General features: G+C 43.1%; 1 protein-coding gene across 1 annotated transcript in view; it reads right to left on the reverse strand.

The window, feature by feature from the left end:
* xkr9 (XK, Kell blood group complex subunit-related family, member 9) overlaps window positions 1-23333 on the reverse strand; it is a 48904-nt gene extending 25571 nt beyond the window's left edge. Inside the window, exons 1-7 of the mRNA XM_063207533.1 lie at window positions 23156-23333; window positions 20343-21149; window positions 19492-19614; window positions 15552-15805; window positions 11220-11318; window positions 10093-10248; window positions 3562-3908 (exon numbers count right to left, since the gene is read on the reverse strand). Coding sequence (XP_063063603.1) covers window positions 3562-3908; window positions 10093-10248; window positions 11220-11318; window positions 15552-15805; window positions 19492-19614; window positions 20343-20746 — 1383 coding nt within the window. The 5' untranslated portion in view covers window positions 20747-21149; window positions 23156-23333. The remainder of the gene's footprint in view (window positions 1-3561; window positions 3909-10092; window positions 10249-11219; window positions 11319-15551; window positions 15806-19491; window positions 19615-20342; window positions 21150-23155) is intronic.
* Window positions 23334-25763: the final 2430 nt, after the last annotated feature.

A 25763-nucleotide genomic window follows, 5' to 3' on the forward strand; every position in this document is an offset into this window, starting at 1 on the left:
TGGTTTTTAGTAAAAGTACTACACCAATTCCCAATGTTCGAGAACCACCAGCATGTAATACATATTATCATATGTTTTAGTATTAATACATATGTAGTATTAGAGTCTCAGAAATCCTTTGAGTCATATTGAGTCAAAGTGATATACCTGTACTTGTGGTATGTTGATTTGTTACAGAAGCTTTGGATTTTTGTAGTGTTAGACTCACTCTTTTAGCTCCAAAAGCAGAAGGCCCTGTCTATAATTTAATACCTGAATTATTCAGAATAGTTTAGTAAGCGTGTTGGAAAGTGCCTTAACATACAGGCTTAATTACCATAAATAGCTACATGCATGTGCCTTGAGCATGTCTAGCTCCATCCGTAAAGTGCATGGAGAGAGCAATAGAGCGAAAATTAAAAATACTTCTACAGATTCTCAGCAAGCAAATAGCACATCTCTCCTCGTCCTCCTGTCTCCCTGGTCCCTCCCTAGTCGCCACCATGCACCTCATCATATTACACACTGTACGATATGATCATGTCAATTCAGTGCCAGTGGTCAGGGCCGGATTGAGATGGCCTGGGGCCCCTAGGCTACAGGTTGCTGTGGGGCCCCCAAAAAGGCAAATTCTGCCACAAATTTACATAGACAGTGTCATAATTACGAGCTAGGAATTGAGGATAACATGTCTACCAACTGTACTGAATAAAAAAATATATTTTTCAATAATGCATCTTGTCACAATTCTGCATTTTTTCACTTTTGGCCAATCAGTGGCCCCCTGGCAGGTGGGGCCCCAAGGCTACAGCCATATCTAGCCTGTGCATTAATCCGGCATTGCCAGTGGTACACTTGTGTCGTAAATATTCACTTGTTACAAAGGCTTGGAATGCTCCAGTCACTTACAGGCACACTAATACACAGAAGTCCTCGGCTCAAATAGTTAGTAGATGTGTTGGAAATTCCTTTAACAACACTGTTTTGATGATATCCTGCAGCAAATCTTTCTCCTTGAGGAAGTAAAGTGCTTCAGAAGAGGAGCACAAATGAAGTCCTTCTTGGTACAGTAGCCTACTACATGTTAGCATTGTCATTGTGTTACTCTGCAAGGAATCCACCCATCTCTCTTCCTCTTGTTGTCTCCCATGTTGTCATACCTGTACATCTCGTCGGCACAGTACAGTATATCATAGTACATTTACTGGATAGTGAATGGTACACTTGCGCGATAGTGTTGTGAGCCTGTGATCCCTTTCATTTGCGGATCAGAAGTGCCTTAAGTGTTTAGACTAGTTCAGTAAAAAGTAGAGATGCACCGGATCCAAGATCCGGTTCCGAATCCGGCAGGATACTAGGGTTTTTCACAGGATCCGGATCTGGCAGAACCCAGTGCTCCGAACCAGACCGGATCCTACATTTGTGAGCGTAAAGTGAACGCGCTTTGCATTGATCATCCACGATGGCAGTGAGTCAAAGCAGTGTTGAGTGGCAGTTGTGTACTCACACCACATGTTTTCCCTCTTCACCTGTTCTGTTAAGTTTTTACGTAGGCTAGGCCAGTGTTTTTCAACAGGGGTGCCGGAGCAATGTGGGAGAAATGTGGCTGATAAATAAATTATGTAATATAATACATATTTGTCTAAAGTGATAAGTTAATGCTAGTCAGTGAAATCTTCCCATCTACCATTTACGCACAATAAAGTAAATATAGGTCGCCCCTGTCAGCTGCAACTTCGAACGTAGGTCGTGACATCTCCAAATGTGTTACTTTTCTAAGCCTGTGTGGTATCGGATGCGATGCCATACTACGGCTTGCTGGTTTGGGGTGCCTTGAAATTTTTCATGAATTGAAAGGGTGCCTCGCCTAAAAAAAGGTTGAGAAACACTGGCCTAGGCTTTTCAGTCAGTCTTTCACAATCCCAATGGCTGCGTGGAGTAGAAGCCCTTTGGAAGCGGCCGTTGCAGGCGGTGTGGCAGTAAAGCGATGAGTCTACAAAATAGTTTGAGCCAACGTAATAAAAAGGACCCACATGTGCGAGTAGGCTATGTGTTTCAACCCTTTCGTAGGATTCGGTATCCGGTAGGATCTTAAGCAGTGGATCCGGTATCCAGTTAGGATCCTAAAAATCAGGATCCGGTGCATCTCTAGTAAAAAAGTGCCTTTAGCATTCTCTCTGGGAGATTCACTCTAATACTGTTTTCAGGTCGGATAGAACGGAGCCAGTGCTGCAGGCTTGTACGAAATTCCGAATTGGATGAATTTGGATTCAAAGTAATGCCATAATATGAACACTAGGTGGTGGTGTTCTATGTACTCTCAATGGGTGGTGTAGCTTAAATTCAAAGAAATTCAAGGTAATGACACCACCTAGTGTTCGTATTATGGCATTACTTTGAATTCAAATTCATCCAATTCGGAATTTCGTACAAGCCTGCTGTGCTGTGCTGCACCAGTTACGTTAGGCGGTAAAGTGCTTATCTGCGTACCGCCCGTGTTCATACTGGGCTCTGAACCTTTCCGCACGTAACCGTTTGACTCGCAGGGGCGTCGCTAGACCTACGTATTTTACAGGGGCACGTGTCTGCCTGGGCATTGATTTGCTGTGACCCAGTATGATTTTCACAAAAAACAATAACCTTGCAACCTTGGAATTTAGCTTAGATTTAACATACGAAGTAATCTACAGAATGTATACAAAATAGTGCACATTATGCACTATTTGCAATAATATAATGAATTTACAAGCTTTTAAAAATAAATAACTGAAATTTTTTGCTTGTATGCTTCGAGCGCTCGCATTAGCTCTCTGTGCCCTACCGCGCCCCTGTATAGCATTCGGTCTGCTGACGCCCCTGGTGACCCGGACAGAGGCGATTCTACTGTCAGCTGGGACCCCAAGCGAAATTTAAAAAAAAAATGAACATTTGAAACTAAATTGCCATGACTGTAAAGTGTGAGCTGTTATTCACCATCTAGGAGCCTGGGGGGCCCAAGTGGCTGCCTGCCTTGCCTGGTGACAAGATGCGCCCCTGGACCCGGATGAACCTGCTGACGGCTACATTGTTGTCATGGTTTACCGAGACAAATTGTGAATATGCGGCGTGAACACGCCGTCCGGCGTGAACACTGGCACGGTTCTCAGTTGGCCTGAATGCGCCCTATGAGCCAGTCTGAAGTCACTCTTGGAGCAAGTCTAGTGTCTTGAGGAAGTAAAGTGCTTGAGAATAGTCAAGAGACGCTTCAATGTATCAGTCACATCTGCACTGTCCTGAAGTGTCTGATTCTCTACGAGGACTCCTCTCTCCTCCTGCTTCTCCTCCTCCTCTCTCCTCCACCTCATCAGCCACTCTCCCTCCCTCATCTCCTCTCCCCTCCCCATCCCATCCCTCATCATCCCCTCCTCCTGGAGAAGATGCAGCAGGCCGTAAGTAGCACAGCCCCAGCTCCAAACACAGCCCTTAACAAGATGGCGGTCAAAAGTATCATATCTGTAGGAAACGTCTGATTCTCTCCTTCTCCACTTGACTCCTTCCCTCTCCTTCTCCTTCTCCTCCTCCTCCTCCTCCTCCTCCTGCTACTCCGTCCACCTCATCAGGGACTCTCCTCTCCCCATTCTCCCCCTCCTTCTCCTCCTCCTTCTGCGGTGGATGCAGCAGGCCGTAGTACAGCCCCAGCAGCGCCAGCCCCACGCTCAGCCCTCCCAAGATGGCGGCCAGCACGGGTAGGCAGGGCAGCCACAGCAGGTGCGGCGAAGGGGAGAGGTAGAGCTGCAGGGGCGCAGTGACGCTCTGCAGACAGTAGAGGGCGTAGTAGAGGGCCATGGAGAGCCTGGTGTTGGAGCCCTTCACGTTGAAGAAGGAGAAGACGAGGACCACCCCCACCACGCCGCGATACAGCCACTCCAGAGCACGCGATGTGCAGAAGTCTGTGGAGTAAAGAGTAGGAGATTAGAGATACTTTGAAAAGGCAGGTGCATTCATGACTTAACCCCCCAAAAAATACAAAAGGTTTGTCAGTAGTTTACAGTAGTATCTGATGTACTAAACAACATACTAAAAATCTGCCAAAATCTGACTTCAGGAAAGGCCTCATTTTCAAGATGGCCGCCACAGGGCCCTTAAATTGACTCTGGCCTTAAAATTGCATTGAAATGACCAGGAATAGTGGTGTTTGATGCATGTTTCAACCTTGTAATGTTGTAATTAGACTATGTCCTTGATATGTATATGGTTATTAGTGCAGTCTGCTGTTAAAAAAATCAATTTACAACTGTATATTGCTGTAATATTAGACAAATTTGGCCTAGCGGTTAGGCTAAATACTGCTAACCTTTTCTTTGTGTGCATTTTAGTTTTTTTTTTTCAATTATGATTATTTTATACATTAATATACATGTTTTGTATGTGCATGTTTTAAAATATATTTATTTATTTTATTTTGACAGTGATGATCAATGGTAAAAAGCATGGAATCCATACGAAGGATTCAAAATGTCACTTTTCACTGCCTCCCGTGTAGACAAGACATGACAAACATTAAAAGTGCATACCATTATAACATCTATTTGCACAGGCACAACCAATAATACATCTTAACTTATCTTAACCTATCCTAAGTACACAGCCACAAAATACCAAAACATTACAGTAACCATAAATAAATGAATAAAATTGTACATACGCGCACAGTAGTCAGATCAGGTATTAGCACCAGTAAAAAACAAGATATTGAAAGCGAAAGCCCATTGGGAAACTCCAACTCCCATTGTCATTGTGACACAGCACTCCACAGCACACAAGTGAACACTGCACACTGCACACAACGAAATTGCATTTATACCTCACCCGTGCAAGGGGACAGCCCTCAGTGGCGCTCCATGGGGAGCAGTGCGGTGGGACGGTACCATGCTCAGGGTACCTCAGTCATGGAGGAGGATGGGGGAGAGCACTGGTTGATTACTCCCCCCACCAACCTGGCGGGTCGGGAGTCGAACCGGCAACCTCTGGGATGCAAGTCTGACGCCCTAACCGCTCACCCATGACTGCCCTATATTGTGAGCACAAGACAGTTTATTATGTATTTGTTTAGAGCAACATGCATACATAGTACAGTTGTATGTGGGAAAAGTCTTTTCTGGTGGGTCTGAGTGCAATTGTTCTTTGGAAAGATGCAGATTTTTCTGGCAGCCTGTTGGGTAAAGAGAAGAACTCAGCATCCTTACAGTCTGTTTGAGACTCTGGTGGTGCCAGAAGAGAAGCTTGTTGAGTGGCTTGCATCACTATTGTGATCACTTTGTGGGTGGTGTATCCAAACTCATTCAATATGGTTGTGGCGAAGGGGAGTAGAGTTGCCCAGCCGAGAATCGAACCCAGACCTTCTGGGGTAGTAAACTGGGGCCATGAACGCTACACCAAAGAGCCAAGCCCGTTGGTGTGACAGTCAGAACACACTCACAACCCTAGTGATGGTCACTCCATCATTATGGTAACCAAGCTAAATCATACCCTGTGCACCCAATGCAAAAAAGTGGGATGAATTAGGCCACTGCAGTCTCCTAAATGGGTGTGAATTTCCTTTAAACTCCATTCATTCTCCTTGTCTCCTGAAGGGCATGCCTGCCATAGGATTGCAGCTTAGAACCTCATATCACATGGATTCTGGAAGAAATATATGAACCATTTATATCTTTATCAATTGTCTCCAGTGTGTTGTGCATGGACAGGTACACAAATGAACTTGGTTGCACTTATTGGTTTGTCTTAGAAATGTGGTCATGATGGCGAAGAACTTGCTTCGACTGTTCAGGAAGTTGAGACACTTCTTGACATGCAGTGTTGGTCCAGAATAGGTCATCATTGATGTCCAAACCTAGCCAGGCCATGCCTTCCTGATGACGCAACACCTTCAGCATTGCTTCTAGTCAGGCCAAGAGCAATACATATATCATTTCTGAGCTCCGGAAAAAACGGGCACTCCTCCCGGTTGTTGGGAAGCATGCTTTGTTGGGAAGCATGCAACCATTAGCAAACCAAGGGGGTGGGTCGACCATGCCGTTTGGGAAATATTGATTGTTATGCTCTTGGTCAGACCAAGTCTTGAAGAGATTTGAAAGTCAATGATAATCAGGCCAAACCCAAATCTCATCTTTGTGCTGCTCAAATGGTCTACCTCTTTCCTGTAGTGTGCCTTGTCCCTCTTGATCGTCTGTGAACTTAACAAGATTGGAGTGGTACTGTAGGTTGACGTCCAGTCATTTATTAGTAGGGTGAAAAGCAGAAGGCTGAGCATGATTGTGCAAACAGTGACTCAGTCTTGACAAGGTGGTGCTCCTGCTCTGCCTGTATCCCAGGGCAAGCAAGGGGCATGGACCCGGTGGGAGTACTGCATCCATAGGGTAATTTATTGGTTGGACATCTTGCAAGGCCACTCCACTTGCGCCGTTTGGATAGCTACAGCAGCTCCTTTTACTTTGTGATCCCTGGCCCCATCCACACTAAAACCAGCCAATATCTCTTGCTTGTATCCAAGTCCTACAGACTTAACTGGAAGATGAAGCAGATTCTTGCCAAAGAGTTACACGTGCATTGGTAGCATCATAGCTTGAGTGCCTTTCACTGGAAATATGCAATAACTAGCAATTCAAAGTACTTCATAATGATGGTCACAGGTCACATTCATTTCAGCAGGATGGAGAATTCTCTGGCATCATGTTTAGCCAGCTACTGAGATTTAGCCTGTTACCATGATGCTGCACAATATTTCAAGATCAGGTCAATCTGGTCAAGCTGCTCATCTGTGCCATTTCAGCGCTGCCCAAATTTTTGAAACTCAATGCATTTTGCTTGACAATAACTCAATGCCTGTAGTGAGCAGTCTGTTTCGGTTGTGACAGACACCATTAAGAACATGGCTCACACTTCAGCTTGGCCAGAGTCACGATGGAAGTCATGGATGAATTTCTTGTTTGATGTTGTATTATATTTAAATTAAAAAATGAACACATTTTGTTCCAAATTCAAATTCTTCAGCACAACTGAAGAGGTCAGAGTTTAATATTATTGGGATCCGTATGATGTGGATAATTCTAAGTTAATCCCCAAAATGTTATTTCAATTTTACTTGGTCAAAACAAATATGAACCATCACCTTTCCTGGTCATTTCAAGGTCTTTATAAAGCTACGGTCATCAGGCCTACATACATACAGTATAAATACATAAATAAATATATATAATAAATAAATAAAATGTAAAAACATACAGATATTTTTTTAAAGTAAAGTGAAAATAATCATAATCACAAACAAACAGGATAACAGTAGGCTACTTAGCCTACATACAGTAAGCTTATGCCAGAGCAGATCTGGCTAATATCACAGTAGGCTGCCATCAATCAAAACAAAATCAAAATGCATTTATAACCATTCACAATATCAGGGAAATATTCTAACAACATTACATGGTCCATATTCCTGGTCATTTCAATGTCATTTTATGGCCACAGTCATCTCTTGTCCATCCATACAGGACGCAGTGAAAAGTGAAATTTTGAATCCTTCGTATGGATTCCTTGCTTTTTACCATTGATCATCAGTGACAAAATAAAATAAATAAATATATTTTAAAACATGCAAATGCAAAACATGTAATATTAATGTAAAAAATAATCATAATTGAAATAAAAAAAACTAAAATGCACACAAAGAAGAGGTTAGCGGTATTTAGCCTAACCGCTAGGCCAAATTTGTCTAATATTACAGTACCATACAGTTGTAAATTGATTTTTAACTGCAAACTGCACTAATAATCATATATATATCAAGGACATAGTCTAAATACAACATTACAAGGTTGAAACATGCATCAAACACCACTATTCCTGGTTATTTCAATGCAATTTTAAGGCCAGAGTCAATTTAAGGGCCCTACGGCGGCCATCTTGAAAATGAGGCCTTTCTTGAAGTCAGATTTTGGCAGATTTTTAGTATGTTGTTAAGTACATCTGATAGTACTGTAAACCACTGAGAAACCTTTTGTTAGAATTTTTTGGGGGTTAGGTGTATTTTTCTCATAAATGCACTTGCCTAAAAAGGGAAATCACTTGCACTCTTTTGAAAGCAAACTGGTCCACTTCAAGAAGACTAGTAGCCTGATAAACCAGCCTAAATGTGAGACCGGAGTAATTTAGTCTGGCCCCGATGAACGATACCTCGGACGATTGCTGATGAGAACAACCTGTTGTTTTTTCAAACCGTGCCGGCGCTCTGACCAATCGGCGATCTTTGCCGTTGATGTGCTTTCCCAACGGTGTTGCAAGCTTCGTCGTCACTCCCTCAAAACCCCGCCCGCTTTGATTCAAAACAAATCTCTGCGTTGTAATTGGTTTTGCCAGACTCAGGGCACAGTGTTCAAAACGTTCTCAGATCCGAGGCCAGACCCACTCGCAGCTGAAAAATGTTGGCGCCCAGCGGGTGGCGCTGGTTTACCAGGCTAGAAGACTAGGCCAGGGACGACTGGAGCAAACTGGATAATTTATTGTTATTTTATTGTGGTGTAAGCATTAAGACTGACATGTTGATGCAGTGCACCTTCTTGAAGATACTTTGTTGGTCCCGAAGGAAGTGAAGTTGTTCAGCAGCATACACAAATTCAACATTTTCAATGTATCACTCTTTACACATACAGTACACAGAGCTTATATTCAGTTAAAGGAACACTAAATCATTTTGGTTGCCCTACTTGCTGGAAGTACAATTTTATCACCCATGAAGAGATAATAACAGTTAATAACGTCATCTGGTTATAGCAGAACAATATAATACGAAGACAAACTGGGCTACTTCTCAGTGACTCGACTCAGTGACTTTTTTTTTTTTTACTCTGAGGAAGACGCAGGTGCGTCGAAACATCAGTCACTTAATGCACCAAAAGTCATCCGGTCATCCCTGGGTCATCCCTGAGTCTTATCACTGAGAAGTAGCTCAGTTTGTCTTCATTCTACTGTGCTGGACTGTGAGCACCACAAGGGCTGAAGCGCAGACATTCGTGGTGTCAACAATGATCAACTCGGCGATGCAATCCAAAGCGGGGCATGGACGATCCAGAGTCGATTCGACAAGTTCCAGAATCGATCCGGCAATATTTTTAAGTTTCAATTACTTCCATGGATATTTCGGGAGCAAATGAATGTTAAATTAAATAAAAGCAGGCCTTCAAAACCTGGCAAGACTGATACAGGAAACAGCCAATAAATTGTTGCTCAGTATCTGACTACTTGTATTGCCTCATCATGACTGATTAAACATTTGCTTTGCTTTCAGTAGAAATGCAATGCATTGCAATGCATTGTAGAATTGAATCGGATCGGATCGGATCGCATAGAATCAAATCGAATTGAATCGCTACCTCCCGAATCATGATCGAATCGGATCGTGAGGGCAGTGCCAACCCACACCACTAGCAGACATCCTTTCCCTAAGTGCAAATCCAGAAGTGCCTTTCATTCTGTTAAGACTTAAAGGGACACTGTGTGAGATTTTTTGTTGTTTATTTCCAGAATTCATGCTGCCCATTCACTAATGTTACCTTTTTCATGAATATTTACCACCACCATCAAATTCTAAGTATTCATTATGACTAGAAAAATTGCACTTTTCATACATGAAAAGGGGGATCTTCTCCATGGTCCGCCATTTTGAATTTCCAAAAATAGCCATTTTTAGCTGCAAAAATGACTCTACTTGGACCATACTAGGAAATATTTGTTTATTACTTAGTAAACTTTCATGTAAAGATCACATTTTTCAATAGGCAGCCCAGTTTCAATGAGCAGCATAGTTGCAGTACCTTTTTTGACCATTTCCTGCACAGTGTCCCTTTAAGGAGACACTATTTTTGGAAACATTATTTTATGCCTAAAAAAACATTTATTTTACCTGTCTGTCAGACAAAAACAACCCCCCCCCCCCCACACACACACACACATGCGCGCACATGCACACACACGCACATGCGCGCACACACACACACACACACACACACACACACACACACACACACACACACACACACACACACACACACACACACACACACACACACACGTGTGCACCTGTGTTCAGATAGGCTGCCCAGGCTGTAGCCAGTACCCAGGTGAGGCCCACAGGCAGCAGGTTACAGGGGGTGACGGCCAAGAGCAGACTGAGGGAGAAGAGACGCACGCTGATGGTCAGGAACTTGTAGAGCAGGTAGACCACCGTGGACACACCTGCCACACACACACACACACACACACACACACACACACACACACACACACACACACACACACACGGAAGCCATGTGAGTGCTATGAAGAAGAAGGGTGTGCTGACTGGCCGCAGATAGTAGTATGGTAGTTGACTGTTGTGAACCAGGGGTGTTGACATGGGGGGTTTGGGGTGGAAAAGTCACCAGGGGCCTACATACCGTATGAGGGGGCCTCACAGGGAGTCTAACCGCAATACACCTGCCGCGACCTGAGCGAGGCCAGCGACGGAAGTAATTGACTTTGTATTGAGTCGCGTGACAAAAGCGATCGAGCGACTACAGGCAATTTGCGCGACGAGAGCGGCAGTTTGTAGTTGAACTCCTGGGAATGTTATGCAAATTAGCTATGATGCGGTTCGGCGACAGCCGCTACAACCAATGGGAAGGTTGGAATGCTTGCATTCTGCTTTTAACAGACACACTCTAGTCGCTTCAATCGCTCGTATCGCTCTTGCTGCACAGAAGCAATTCTCTTTCGCTTGAATCTCGTTGCGGCTGGTTTATTCGCTCGGTAAGTCTTTTTTGTAGTAATATCATATGAATGGAGGTTTACTGTAGCTGAATGTGGTATGGTATGGCCCAGAATTAGACAAATCAAAACTGGTCGATATTTACAATATTTATCAATAGAAATGTCACATCATCAAATACATTTCTCACATTACAAACAGAAAAATAATAGGACTATGTGACAAAAATGTAACAACCTTCACAGAAAAGGTCAGTTTAGTTAAAATGATGAACCAACATTCACAAACTGCAGTATTTTGGAGTTCCCCTGTATTTACCTGTGGAGTTTTGAGGCCTAATTAAGTCCTTGTAAGAGAGCAGGGCACTCACACACACACACACACACACACACACACACACACACACACACACACACACACACACACACACACACACACACACACACACACACACACACACCTGTCATTTTGCGCAGGTCAGGCCGGGAGTGCCGGTGGCACCGACGCCAGTCCACCATCGCCCACGACACACTGAGGAAGGAGGCCACCATCGAGACGTCTGTGGACATACACACACACACACACACACACACACACACACACACACACACACACACACACACACACACACACACACACACACACACACACACACACACAGAGGCACACACACAGAGACAGACTCAGGTTTACTACCTCATGGACATTTCAACCAGAGATTCTCAACATTATCTCTGTTTCTATACACAGGGTCACCAACAGAGGGAGACAAAGATAGAGAACAAATGGAGGACATTGTACAATATGTATAGATCCGTTCAGAGTTGACGTCCTCATGAATGCGTGCGCATCGTCGACTCAAACACACCAGAGATATTATAAGGATATTACGAGAGACTCCACTTTTCTGGGTGGTACTGCACTCTAGGGGGAGTTCAGACTCCATTCAGAAAGAACTGGCTGCTGCGCTTAGAGCCGTATCTCGACAGCGGTCACAGGAAAACTGCAGGCATGGGTGAAATCGGGAGTGGTGACTCTGTATGTAATACTGGGTGACAGTGTAGACACTAAAGAGAGAAAAACTGCCGTTCTGAAGCGTGTACGTTGATAAAAAATAGAGATTCCGAAAAGTACACTTGTTATGCTATTTTGAGAGGGAAGAGGCTGTTCCAGAAGCATAGGAGATGTTTGTTGTTACAAGACATTAAACTACTGACTGGACTGATGACATCGCCAGGAATACTCGTGTCCGTGGTGCCCACTGCATATCTGAGGTTAGCGCGAGCATCCGTTATCTTATTTCTCTGTACAAGTCAATGGAGCATGGACGGTTTTGAGGCAGCGGTGCGCACGCAGTCAAATTACGTCATAGCTGTTTACAAACTGTAAAGGGGTCTATTGATAAGACAGAGTCAGACTTCCTTATGACTATGTTGTTGCAAGCTATATTGTTCAGTATTATCATTTAAAAAGCCTATGTAACGCCACAGACAACCATCATTTTTGTAAGAACAATGAAACTGATTGTGTTAGCTTACATCCTACATTAACAGGGCTTCGTTTCTCCATTGCGAAGCTGCTAACAGACTAGCAACGTTGTGGAGTAGATACTATAAAAGTTGCTAACTACTGTGTCTCGAACGTTAGCACACGAAGTAACTACTGTTTGGAGTAATGCCCACTTTGAAGGAGTGGGGACTTTGAAAGTGGAGCGCCTCCCATCCGTATCTCGACAGTGGAGTTGACGTGAAGTTGAAGTACAGCTGGAGTAGATCCATTGAGTCCAGACATTACCTAAGCCACCCCAAGTAACACACAGTGCTAGTCTACTTCAGAGTGTGACTCTACCCATTAGCTAAACTTGTAGTACATATTTCACCACAAATGTGTCAATATCTCTTAATCCTGCGGTGCGAAAGCACTGAAAATCAATCGACATGCACACAAAGTCATGATACAGCTGCGAGAGTGTTCAGAACACAAATTCACATCATGATATTTGTCATATCCTTGTCATATCCTTGGAATCCGATGAATCCCACACTAATAATATACTTTTAGCTATATACCGATTGAATTTCGTCTCATTTCGATTTGTAATTCGTGAAATATTTGGATTGGAAAGTATTGGTCACTCCCGGAAATTCACTGGTCTAAGTGTCAAGTATTCAAAAAAATTCATTTCATAGCCTTGTGGTATGTACGCTTGCCTATCAATGGGAAGACGCGAGCCACACAGGTTCGAATCCACTGTGCAGCATGTTGACAACAACTCATGAAATCGTGTTTTGGACCCTACAGTGTAACACATTTTCCCTTGGCTGCACGTGTGTGTTGGTAATGCACAAAATAAATTATCTATTTCTGCCAGATATTTCCAAAATTGTGGCACTGCAGCCATGCTATTTCCAAACATGTGGATTCGAACCTCCGTGGCTTCTTTTTTCCCGTTGGGATGCAAGCGTGAATACCACTAGGCTATGTAATGAAATTCGTGCCAAATTTTTTTTGAGGGATTTGAAAGTTCAACAGGTGAATTTCCAGGAGGAACCACTACTTTATTATCCAAATATTTTACAAATTACACCTCGGAATGAAACGAAATCCAATCGGTATGCATATAGTACTGCATTATTGGTGCGGACGGTGTCAGATTGTAATGCCACGGCCGTGTTTTTTTCAAAAAGGAATTACAAGGTGTGTTGTGGAGGAAACAGCTGAGTCATGGTGTCAGCGGTGACATCCAATCAAATGTGCTGGTGGTGGTTGTACACTATTGATTTGTACTTCACGCACTGAATTTAGGAGGAAACAGCTGAATCATGAGTCATCAAGACACATGTGGTGTCATCCAATCAAAAGGGCTATTCATGCTTGTGTCTTGTTGCTTCTTTGGTCACACACTGCAATGACAAGAAAGTAAGTAGCGGTGTGGACTCGGGAAAGTAGCCACACTACTTTGGGCTTACTGTGGGAATGGTAAGGTTTCGAGAAATCTACGTATTTCGCCTTGAAGTAATTAGATATGTTTTAAGTACATCTGTAGAAAGATGCTAATGTTCCAGAAACGCACCCCAGTGCTCTTGAGGACCGCTCATTTTTCCGACGCACCATTGGTCCGATGCGTCAATGTTCCGAACATTTCCCATTGATCCTACAGCACTTAGTCTCAGATAACTTTTTACCAATTAAATGAAACCCTTTGTCCCGACAGTCCAATGTTCCGACCAAAAGCTGCTTTAGATCACCGTCATCTCTGAAGTAGCCTACGCAGTGGTCATGCTGCTGTCTGTGACAGGTTAGGTTTAGGGAAAGTTTTGGTCAAGGCACAAATTTAAAACTCAGAAACATTGCAATAGCCTACTGACAGGTTAGGGTTAGGAATGGTTTTGGGTAGGGCACAATTGTAAAACTTGGCAGAGCATGCAGCTGAAGTCTACTTGGCACCGGGAAAAGCAGGCTGCAGGACATACGACCTGGGATGATGACCAACCCCAAACAGCCATTGGTCGGAACATTGAGCGGTCGGAGCAAAGGGTTTCATTTAATTATTTCGAGTTAGTGGGCTGTAGGATTAATGGGAAATTTTCGGAATATTGACGAATCGGACCAAAGGGGTGTCGGAAAAATGACATGCTACCGTGCTCTTTGGGATGTAGCCTATTTAGCTGGGTTTTCACCGCAAACACTAAGGAAATGTGGCACCCTATTAGGAGTATGAAGTTCGTTCACAGGCACCAGAATGAACTCATTCAATGAACTCATTCATTCAAAGTTCATTGAACTACTTAAGCTTTTGACAAAACACACTTATTGCTGGCTTCTCTGGGATCAGCATTAGCTAAGTATACAGCATTCTTGTTGCATGTGTGTTTTGTTTCATTATCTTTACTGAAACACTGATTGGTGCGTTAAAGTGGAAACTGTACTTTTAAGTCAAGTCTTTGTTTGTGAAGGCAGGCCCACTTCCCATTTTATAGGTGTGTTTGTGTGTGTGTGTGTGTGTGTGTGTGTGTGTGTGTGTGTGTGTGTGTGTGTGTGTGTGTGTGTGTGTGTGTGTGTGTGTGTGTGTGTGTGTGTGTGTGTGTGTGTGTGTGTGTGTGTGCGTGCATGCGTGTGTGTGTTTGCGTGTGTACGCTTGTGTCCTTTATAGCTTTATCAGTGACCTCTGAGCCGCTGATTGCTCTATCTGAAGTGGGTTATGGGTTTATTTTCCAGCGCCACCAGTACGTAGTGCAATGTAACACAAAACATCACTCATTTACTTTTACTGCATAGTTCATCTATTGTTTGGAGGACTGAGATGTGACCAAAAGCATTGTCTTGGCTGTGGGGGCAGCCATGGCTCAATGGTTAGTGTGCTGGCATTTAGATCAGAGGGTTGCAGGTTCAAATCCCACCCTTACCAGCACCTACCAGCATCCATGGCTGAGGTGCCCTTGAGCAAGGTACCTAAAACCTCATTGTTCTAGGGACTGTAACCAATACCCTGTACTTAAAATAACTGTAAGACGCTTTGGATGTAAAAGTGTCAACTATGTGTAATGTAATGTAATCTTATCACCAGGCTGTAGGCCCAAGCCACTATATGGGGAGCACTTTTCTCTCTCTCTCTCTCTCTCTCTCTCTCTCTCTCTCTCTCTCTCTCTCTCTCTCTCTTTGGGCCCCAACTGATCTTATAGAATCGCCTCTGCATGTGTGACAGCAGGAAATGAGCAGGTCACTCTGGAAGGGCTGCATGGGCCTTAACCAGTGTAATGTGTGAGTGCGTGCGTGCGTGTCTTCCTCTTACACTGAAAGACTGAGAGGTGTCCGTGTCCCAGTAGAGCGATGTAGAGTTGTAGCAGCAGCTGAGGCACACTCTCCAGGAAGGCCTCAAACAGACGGAGCATGCTCAGATCGGTCGCCAGGCGAAACAGCTGCAGGTGCTCCTCCTGGGATACGGATTTGGAATTGGATTTGGATTTGGGACGCACCTCATCGTTGCTGTGGGATACGGATTTGGAACGCACCACACAGAAGCTGCGGCGCAACAGTTGGAAATACCTGAAGAGCAGAGGTGTCAAAAGTTAAAGGTACACTGTGCAGGAAATGGTCAAAAAAGGTACTGCAACTATTTTGTGATGGTCGTCTGGTCTCTATCTCCATAGCTCATCTACGAACACTTCCCATTTTTATTAATATGTACACATAGTTATTTATTAAAAAATAAATCTATGTATTAAAACGAATAAATGTAATCATAATACAAATGCAAAAGTCTGAATTACACTAACAGTGCACCCTACTCCTAATGGCAGCTTCCGTCAGCATCAATATCACCATCCCTTTTGGCCCTACCGTGGCAGATATGGTAGGGCACACGTTTACCACTCGGCTGACCCGGGTTCGATTCTCGGTCCGGGTCCTTTGCCGGTCCTTCCCCATCTCTCTCTCCCAGCTCACTTCCTGTCTCTCCTCCACTGTCCTGTCTCACAAAAACCAATAAAGACTGAAAAGAAAAAATCACCATCCCTTCACCAGGATGTCCCCTTGATATACTGTAAGTCATCTGTCGTAGGCGTAGGGAAGGATATACAAGCTCAACCTCTAGGGTAAAAGGCAACTTTAAGTGTGGTGTGTGGGTGAGAAAAATTAAGTTAAAGCAGAAAAAAAGTAATATCACGCCATGGTCGACCTCCCTACAGCCATTGATTCCCTCTGCTCTGCTGTCAAGCTGATGTGCCCATACTGTAGGTAGTCTAACCACGGCCTGATTGCCGCATGAGCCTACCGGACCCAGGCCCAGGGGCCCAATAGCCAAAGGGGACCCTGAATCCCAGGCCTTGCCTCTCTACAAAAAGCACTTTATTTTCAATCTAAAGCTGTGTGATCCATTTGTGTTAAAATTACACTTTAAAAGGTACACTGTGTAGGAAATGGTCAAAAAAAGGTACAGCAACTATGCTGCTCATTGAAACTAGGCTCCCTATTGCCAAATTTGATCTTTACATTAACGTTTACTAAGTAATAAACAAATCTTTTCTAGTATGGTCCAATTACAGTCATTTTTGCAGCTAAAAATAGGTATTTTAGGAAATTCAAAATGTCGGACTATGGAGAAGATCCCCCTTTTCATGTATGAAAGCGCAATTTTTCCAGTCATAATTAATACTTAGAATTTGATGGTGGTGGTAAGTATTCATGAAAAAGGTAACATTAGTGAGTGGGCAGCATGAATTCTGGAAATAAACAACTAAAAATCTCACAAAGTGTCCCTTTAAACCTTAAAAAGAAACGGTTACCTTCCCAAACAGTAACTTATCTGAATAAAAAAAAAACTACAGTGGCCCCGTGGGGAAAGCACATTTTTACATATTACAACGCACATTACAAGTTTGGAAACAAAATTACATTTTCATTACACACTTACATCTTAGAAAAACAAATTCCTATTTCAGAAAACACATTACAAATGTAAAAAAAACAATACAAATCTACAGTACACAAAACATTTTTAAAATTATCTGACGAATCACAATTTATGTAATAAGTGTGTAATGAAAATTTAATTTTGTTTCCAAACTTGAGTGGAGTTTCCCAATGGGCTTTAAAGTAATGTGTGTTGTAATATGTAAAAAGTGCTTGCCCCACGGGGCCACCGTAAAGAACAGACCTGTGTACTTGTCTTACAATCAGCTGACTCGTTGTGTTGGATCAAGTTTGTGGTGGGTTGCTGTTAGGTTTTAAGTTTTTTTCAGTAACAACACAGTCTATCTACCTCTAATAAGGTACAATGGAGTAAATGGTGTAACAGCTATGTAATATCATGTGCTAGTGTTGTACTTAACTCGTTAAGACATGGCATTATGAATTTGCTGTTACCAGAATGTCAATGACCAAGTCATAGTGCATTATTAAATGCCCTGTGTTATGTCATAGTATTTTAGTACTATGGTACTTAACTTTTCAATGACTATTACAGCGTGCCACTAGAGGTAAGGGGTTTTAACCAATGAATTAACTTTTATTTTTACTTTTGACACCTCTGCTGAAGATACAGGTGAACATGTAAAGCAGGAGTGGGGAACCTTTTTCAATCGAGGGGCCACTTCAAATTAATCTGAGAGCCATAAAAGTCCTCCGAGGCCCGTACTATGAACACAAACCAGGATTTCTCCCTGCACTTTAGACCTATATTGAAGGCAGCTACCTTTAAAACAGACCCCACCTTCTCTAGTTCCCCTGAATGTAACTAACTTGTATTGCAAATGTAATTTCTAAGATTCCTTTACAAAATATGTCACATTTTATGTGAAGCTGCATAAAATTAAAATTACATCGGGGGCCGGATAAAACAGCCGCAAACGGCCCTCGAGACATAGGTTCCCCACCCCTGATGTAAAGTATGCCACACGCATATGGAAACTATGCCACATGTTAGACAGTGAACCACACAGGAACTGCTCCACAACAGCTGGAAATACCTGAAGAGTTGTATTTTACTGTCTTTTATTGTCAGTCTCACCCATTTAAATAGTTCACCAAGTGGATAATAATAAAATCTCTCTCTCTCTCTCTCTCTCTCTCTCTCTCTCTCTCTCTCTCTCTCTCTCTCTCTCTCTCTCTCTCTCTCTCTCTCTGTGGACACTGTGGCTAGTGGCTTTCCTGACTTAATAGCCATTCAGGTATTCCACTAGCCACAGATTTTATGTTGGGTTTTTTTTTTCTTACTTTATCATGATGGTGTACGTGTACGTCTAGCCTCAGAAGATGAGGTGCTACAGCAAGATAAGTGTATATAGCTTTCTACATGGAAGTAGGCCTATATCAAGCAAATCAAAACTGAGCTGTTTCTTGAACCTAAATACAAACAATTGATACACAAGGGGTAAACAACAGAATATAGTCTACTATGGTTCATGTGTCATACCAAGGAATAAGATGGCAGCCAAACTGCTGGCTAGTGACAGAGAAAGTATTACTAGCCACAGCCAAGTTCTACCAGCATTTGGCCGGTTAGCAGGTGCCAGTGTCAAGCCCTGACACACACACACACACACACACACACACACAAACACACAAACAAACACACATTGCAGCATGATATAACATATTCTAAAGAAGAGCTGCAAGCTTCCAGTAAATTACATCAACCACAGTGCCGCTTCTCCCATATTTCACATGACAGGCAAGCTCTACATTCCAGTTTCATAACTAACCACCACATGATAACATCTTCCGGCACGCACACACACACACACGCACACACACATGCTGCGTCACGCAGTTGTGGTAGCCTGCCTCGCGATCAAGATTAAAACGTGATAATGAAACCTTTGCAAGCATATAATCAAACTGGAATATGACAGCTCTTCGCACACGCACGCACGCACATACACACACACAAACACGCACACCAATATCACAGCCCTCTTCACACAAGCACACACATATATGCACGTAGGCATGCACACACACATCTCTGGCTGGCCCTTTCCACACAGACACACACATGAGCACGCAGGCATGCTTACACCCTCATACACATGTCACAGCCTTTTGCACACTGACACAAACATGCATGCACGCAGGCATGCACACACACTCACACACATCTCATACTCACGCAGCACTAACAAAGTGTAGCCTATATCAAGGCCTCTATTTCAGTATTTTCATCTAGGCCAAAACCTCTCTCTCTCTCTCTCTCTCTCTCTCTCTCTCTCTCTCTCTCTCTCTCTCTCTCTCACCTGGTGAATATCCCCATCTGCATGATGTGTAGTCCCCTGATCAAGCCCCAGGGCACACACGACTCCTCCACCTGCTCTCCACCTGATCTCCTGCTCTCCTCCGCCTTGTCATCGCGGAACCACCTGCAATAAACAATCAATCAATCAATCAATCAATCAATCAATCAATCAATCAAATAAATGAATATAATACATTCAATGTACAGTATATTGCCCTTTTTTTATAAGGGACATCAAAAGAAAGAGGGTGTGTGGGGGAAAAGGAAGCAACAAAGCACTTAAAAAGAGAAAGGAGTAAAGGAGAAATAAAAATCAAACGTTTTGTTAAAAAGAAATATCATTACAATTACATTACACTTACTACACTGAGCAGGCTTGTAAAAACAGGACATAATCAACAACATGCAATGTGTGGGGAAAATACAGAATTGCTAGCTACACAGACATGACAAAGTTATCGTCAGCGGTGTAGTCTACTTTTTTATGGTGGGTATACTGTATATTTGAGCATTTTTTAAGTGGGTATACTGTATACATTTTTGCTATCCAAAGCAATGGATCAATCAATTTGAAATTTAGAAGTGGGTATACTCCCTATACCCGCATTCTACGCAGAGGCGATTCTAGGGTCAGGTGGGGCCCCAAGCAAAAATGCAAAAAAATGAAAATTTGAACCAAACTCACCACTACTGTAGTACAGTATGGGCTGCTATTTACTATCTAGGGGCTTGGGGGCCCCAAGCGACTGCCTGCCTTGCCTGGTGGCAAGATGCGCCTCTGGTTCTACGTAGACTACACCACTGGTTATCGTAGATAAGCAGGGGCTAGGTTTTTTCCCCTAGTTTAGTTACCTGTAGCTGAATATCTGCGTGCAGACGGACGCAGACAGCACAAACACGACGGTCAGCACCGCCCAGACCATTTGGCCGTCGCAGAGATACTTCGCTGCCAGGACGACGTCAGACGCTATGTCCACGACATACAGCACCAGTCCAATCACCGTCAGCACCCAGCGCACCTTAGTAAATTCGGTAGAACCCGGCTGTCTGGTCACCGTCGGTGCACAGCACAGCTTAGTGAAGCGGATCGGACCCTGCTGCGCATTCATCTCACACTCTTTAGCCTCCTGCTTTGCTATCAACTGCACACACAAATCAAAGTCGGCACACTCCTTCTTCTCGCACACACTGGCCTTTCTCGGCAGCGGCTCCTCTGAACCCCCCGTCGGCCAGGTGTCGGGGTCTTTGGTGTACATCGAATGTAGGTATTGGTTGGGGTCCAGCTGTGGGCTAATGGTTAGGGAGTTGAGTTGGTGTTGCGGTCAAAAGCTGCAGGTTCGGAGGGCTGCAGGTTCGAATCGTAACATTTAGGCCTACAGCAGGCAGAACGCGTGTGGTCTTCGTAGGCCTACACTTACAGCACATCCATGAGAGAAATGCCCTTGAGAAAGAGAACTAACTAACCCCACAGTCCCCAAGCACTGTGATAAATAACCTTCAACTAAACAACTGTGATTCGCTTTGGTAGCCTATGTAATGCAATGTGATGTAGTCTTCAATAGATTCCAGTTGTTTCCGTCTTTGGTGTGCATCTAAACTTGCTTCAATGCCAAGAATCCTGTCCACCTTTGTTTGCTGTTGGTGTAGATGCATTCATGTCTGCTGGAAAGAGATGCACACATGCACTTCATTATTGCTTCGAAATGTCTATACTGTATATGCTTGACACAGAACGTTAAAAACAAAAAATGCTCTGCTCAAAAATTATCTTTGAGCTCTCTTGACCGAAAGCTAAGAAATTATTTAGTACAGCTTGTTTGAATTTATAAATACATGTTTGTGATTTAAATACATTTTGTATTGTATTGCATTCAGTGTCTTTCCATATGTGTTCCTCTGCCACCTTGGCTGAGCATGTGGCGCACAATTTCAAATATGTTAACCATAGCCTTCATCAGGTTATTGCATCGTATACGTAGACCTACATGCACGTGCACAGTACATGCAAACACAGCCCTTTTCAAAGCACCACAGCATATCACTGGCATTTCCTTCAGGAGTAAGTCTCTCTGTGTCACTGTGCTTTTATTTCTCTTCAAGAATATGACTTGACTATGATCCTCCATTGAACTCATCATGGCATGCAGTGCATTCACACATTATCTAACTCTTCCAATAGACAGTAAGGTCTGCATGCCTGGCTTACTCATACAGGCAAACACAGGCAGAGGTAATGACCATGTAATTATCTAAATAACTTCCCGAAAGGCCAACAGACATCTGAGAAATGTATGTCACTCCCTTCTCTATAAGAATGTGACGGATGGTCTTAGCACTTGATAATAATTTTGTGTTAATGAGTATTTATTTTGAATTTGTTGACTCTTGTTGATTTTTACACACGTGTCATTACTTTCACACTATTTCAATCGGTAAATCATTGCTTGAATAGTGAATGGTGATCTTGGTTGGCTATCAATGTCTACTGTGTAGAAGTCTGATTGTTGGTTTGTTGTAGGCCTAGTGCATCCTGTATAGCATTGGTTCCCAACCTATGGGTCGGGGCCCGTTACGTTATAGGTCCTATCTATAACTGACTGTGGGTTACCTTATAAACAACTTGACAATAACGACAGAGACCGGACTGAAGTTGACCATTTATCTCAAGCTCAGGAACGGAAGTGGTACCCTTGACAACGGGCCAATGCAATATATACAATATGAACATTCCATTACAGAACAGGACCCAACCTATGAGTCGCCAAAGATCCAAAGTGGGTCACGAAGCTGTCTTGATTTTAAGGGGTTTCATTTTAAATACCATAGCCCATGTTGAATAAATGACAAAGCATTTATTTAACTATATGCATAGAAACGCCAAATTATAAGTGCTACATTAAACATTAGTTCTATGTTTGACCAAAGACTAATTGAGGAATAAAATAGAGGGTATCATGTGACTACAAAGAGTCACCAAAGCTTACAATGGTAAAAAAAAAACATGACTCCCTGAAGAAAAAGGTTGGGAACGACTGCTGTATAGCATCTCTGGTATCTATCAAGCTCTCTGTCTGGTGACTTTCTGCCTGTGTGTCTACCTACTTCTCCTTCTCTGCTTATGCTTATGAATGACTTATGAATAATTCAATTTTGAGAAATACCAAAACCCACAACGGCATAAAGTACTGAGCAAAGTGTGACACAACAATTTTCTGAATGCTGAAGACATGCTCAGAAAGGAAGTAGTGGTTACGGGGACCTTCCCTGATAACTTCCTGATAACTTACATAGGCTACCATTTATCCATTCTTTAGTGTTACAGTTTAGTGCTAGTTGCAGTTAACTATATGTTTTATTTCCATATACGTTATTGCAGGAAAAGTTTGTCCCTACCTCACCTGTTTCACCCCAACCTTTTCACCAGCAGCCACCACCAGATAAAATGCCATAAACATCTCATATCTATAGACAGTCACAGTTATATAACTCTCAGATGGGTACAGAACAGGATGTGTCATACAAATGTACACCACATGTCAAAGCAGGATAAAAGTCACCTGCTGTTCTTATGGTAATATTACATCACAGTTCTATTGCAACAACTGGACTACTGCAACAGTTCTATTGCAGCAACATGAGTAATAAAAGGCTAGATTTTTACTCACCTCTTAATCTTTTGGAGGAAAGAGAATCCCTGCTGGCGCTTTATTTAGTCCATTCTGAGTTGTGAGTTGCGACATACGTAAACTATCAGCAAGAAATAGAGGAAGGGCCCGGGACTGGGCCCATGAGTAGCAGAAGTGAAAGAAAGAGAGAAAGAGAGAGAATGAGACAGAGAGAGAATAAGACACACACACAGAGAGAGAGAGAGAGAGCAAGAACTGAACTCCACTCTTCCAATCAGCCTAGAGAGAGAGAGAGAGAGAGAGAGAGAGAGAGAGAGAGAGAGAGAGAGAGAGAGAGAGAGAGAGGCACAAACTGTGCTGGATTCTCAGAAGTCACCTGCTTCACCTGCTGCCTCCACGGTCCCTCCCTTCCCCTCACTGCTGCTCCAATGTGCATGACGATGACGTAATCACACATGCCCTTTCACCCCATGCCTACACAGCTGTTAGTCGTGTCTTCGGTGCTGTTTCTACGTTGCAGGATATTTTTCTAGCAGGGTATTTTTTTCTCCTGTTAGGTGTAAACGCAACATGTGGATAAAAATAAATCCTCCATTGTAACGAATGCGTTTCCGCCCCCTAAACAGGATATTTTTTTCTCCTGCTTTTTATACCTGGATTTCCAATATTTGCTACGTGGAAACGGAAGGCCAAAACCAATGCAAAACCAATACAACCAGGAGAAAAAAATATCCACATATAAAAATATCCAGCTACGTGGAAACGGCACCTTAGAACCAAAGACTCTTGACTGGAGCCAGGGCTGAACCGGAAATCTAGCATACTCATTTTTTCCCCCCTTTATTTAGCCAGGATTGTCCCAGAGTCTCTTCTGCCAGGGAGTCCTGGTCAAAATGGCAGCATACATATAGTTACACACACAGACAAACACATAGACAAAAAGGAAAATAAATGTACAAATAACACATTAAGAAGAATAAGTTTACATAAAACATGTTATGACATAAAAAGTAGCCTATGTGTTGCATAGTCAGAAACAATGACACTCCTCTGTGTATAGGCCTACTGTATTAATTTCCTTCTTAAAAGTCTCTAATGAGGGCAGAGAGTCCATACATAATATTTTCTGCAACTTATTCCATAGGTATTTACTGTGTAGGCTACAGGGCAGGGCTAACTGGGGAAGAAATGGGGCCCGGGCACTTTTGGCCTAAAGGGGCCCCTCATAATTAGCGGCGCAGAACTGAGTCACGGGTGGGCCCTGTGCCTTTAAAAAAAAAATACAAAAATCTGACAATAGGGGCCCCACGAGGGTGCAGGCCCCACCAGGAAATGCCCGGTATGCCAGATGACCAGTTCAGCCCTGGTACAGACCGACGATTATTGGTGATTATTGGGTCAGGTGGGGCGCCAAGCAAAAATGCTAAATAAGGAACATTTGAACCAAAATCGCCACTACTGTGGTAAAGTGTGTGCTGTTATCCACTATCTAGTGGCTTGGGGGCCCCAAGCGGCTGCCTGCCTTGCCTGGTGGTAAGATGCACCTCTGCTCAGGGGCCATACGTTTGAAAAGGCCCTTGAATGAAAACGGTTTTCCACCTCTGTAGTAAGTCGACCACTCAAGGACTCACTATGCCAGTAGCACTGACACTTTTTTTTTCATTAACCTGTTATACATTTGCTGTTACCGAAATGGTAGTGACCAAGTTGTAGTGCCTTACTAAATCACTGTGTTATGTCATTTATGTGTAGAACTAGGGTAACTAACTTTTCAATGTCTATTACAGTGTTCCACTGGTGGCACAGCGCGCATTATGGGGCTATGTCCCACCACCTGCTACGTAGCTGCCAATACCATCACGCTAAAACGGCAGCCCTGGAATTGTCTTTCCATGCTTCTTCCTTGCCAGCTGGCCATAATCCACCTTGCTCAGATCAAAGACCTTTGGTTTGAACAGTGCAACACTCCCTACCTCACAGTCACCTGTGTGCACGCATACATAGTTGAAAACCTGCCTTGAGCTAATCAAAACAATATAGCAAGTCACACAAATGCACTGCTAATCTGGAATGCACTACCAGTGAATATGCAGGTGTGCAAATTTAATAGTAATAATAATTCAAACAAATTCACAAAATCATACAGAGCATGTAGCTATAGGCCTACTCTGAATGCTCTAACAGTCACATTAAAAAGAAACAACAATCAGCAAGATCTATTTAAAAAACAAAAAACAAACAACAACAACAACAAAAACAATGCAGTCAGCACAGATCAGCATGGAACATTAGAAAATCTGTCCCATAAAGCCTAATGCAGAAAATCTTACTGAAATAGGTCATTTGGTTGTGCTGATGCTTTTGTAGTGGGCGAGACCGTTACAGGAAGTAGTTCGACTACGCCACCCCCGGGGGTGGAGCCCCCGGAGGAAATGAATTAGGGGTAGTTACAGATACCCCGGACCAACACACAATGTACCCGCACAATAGATTACCAGGCAAACACAGGTTCGTGCACAATGGAGGCAGAGACAGTGGTGACCATTAATAATTCAAATCTTTATTATTCTTTGCGTTATAAAAATATATTTTATTCACTCTTTGCAATAAATATAAAAAAGGTACTCACAATTCACAAAGTGCAGTG

The sequence above is a fragment of the Engraulis encrasicolus genome, chromosome 9 (assembly GCF_034702125.1).
Source record: "Engraulis encrasicolus isolate BLACKSEA-1 chromosome 9, IST_EnEncr_1.0, whole genome shotgun sequence".
NCBI lineage: Eukaryota > Metazoa > Chordata > Actinopteri > Clupeiformes > Engraulidae > Engraulis > Engraulis encrasicolus.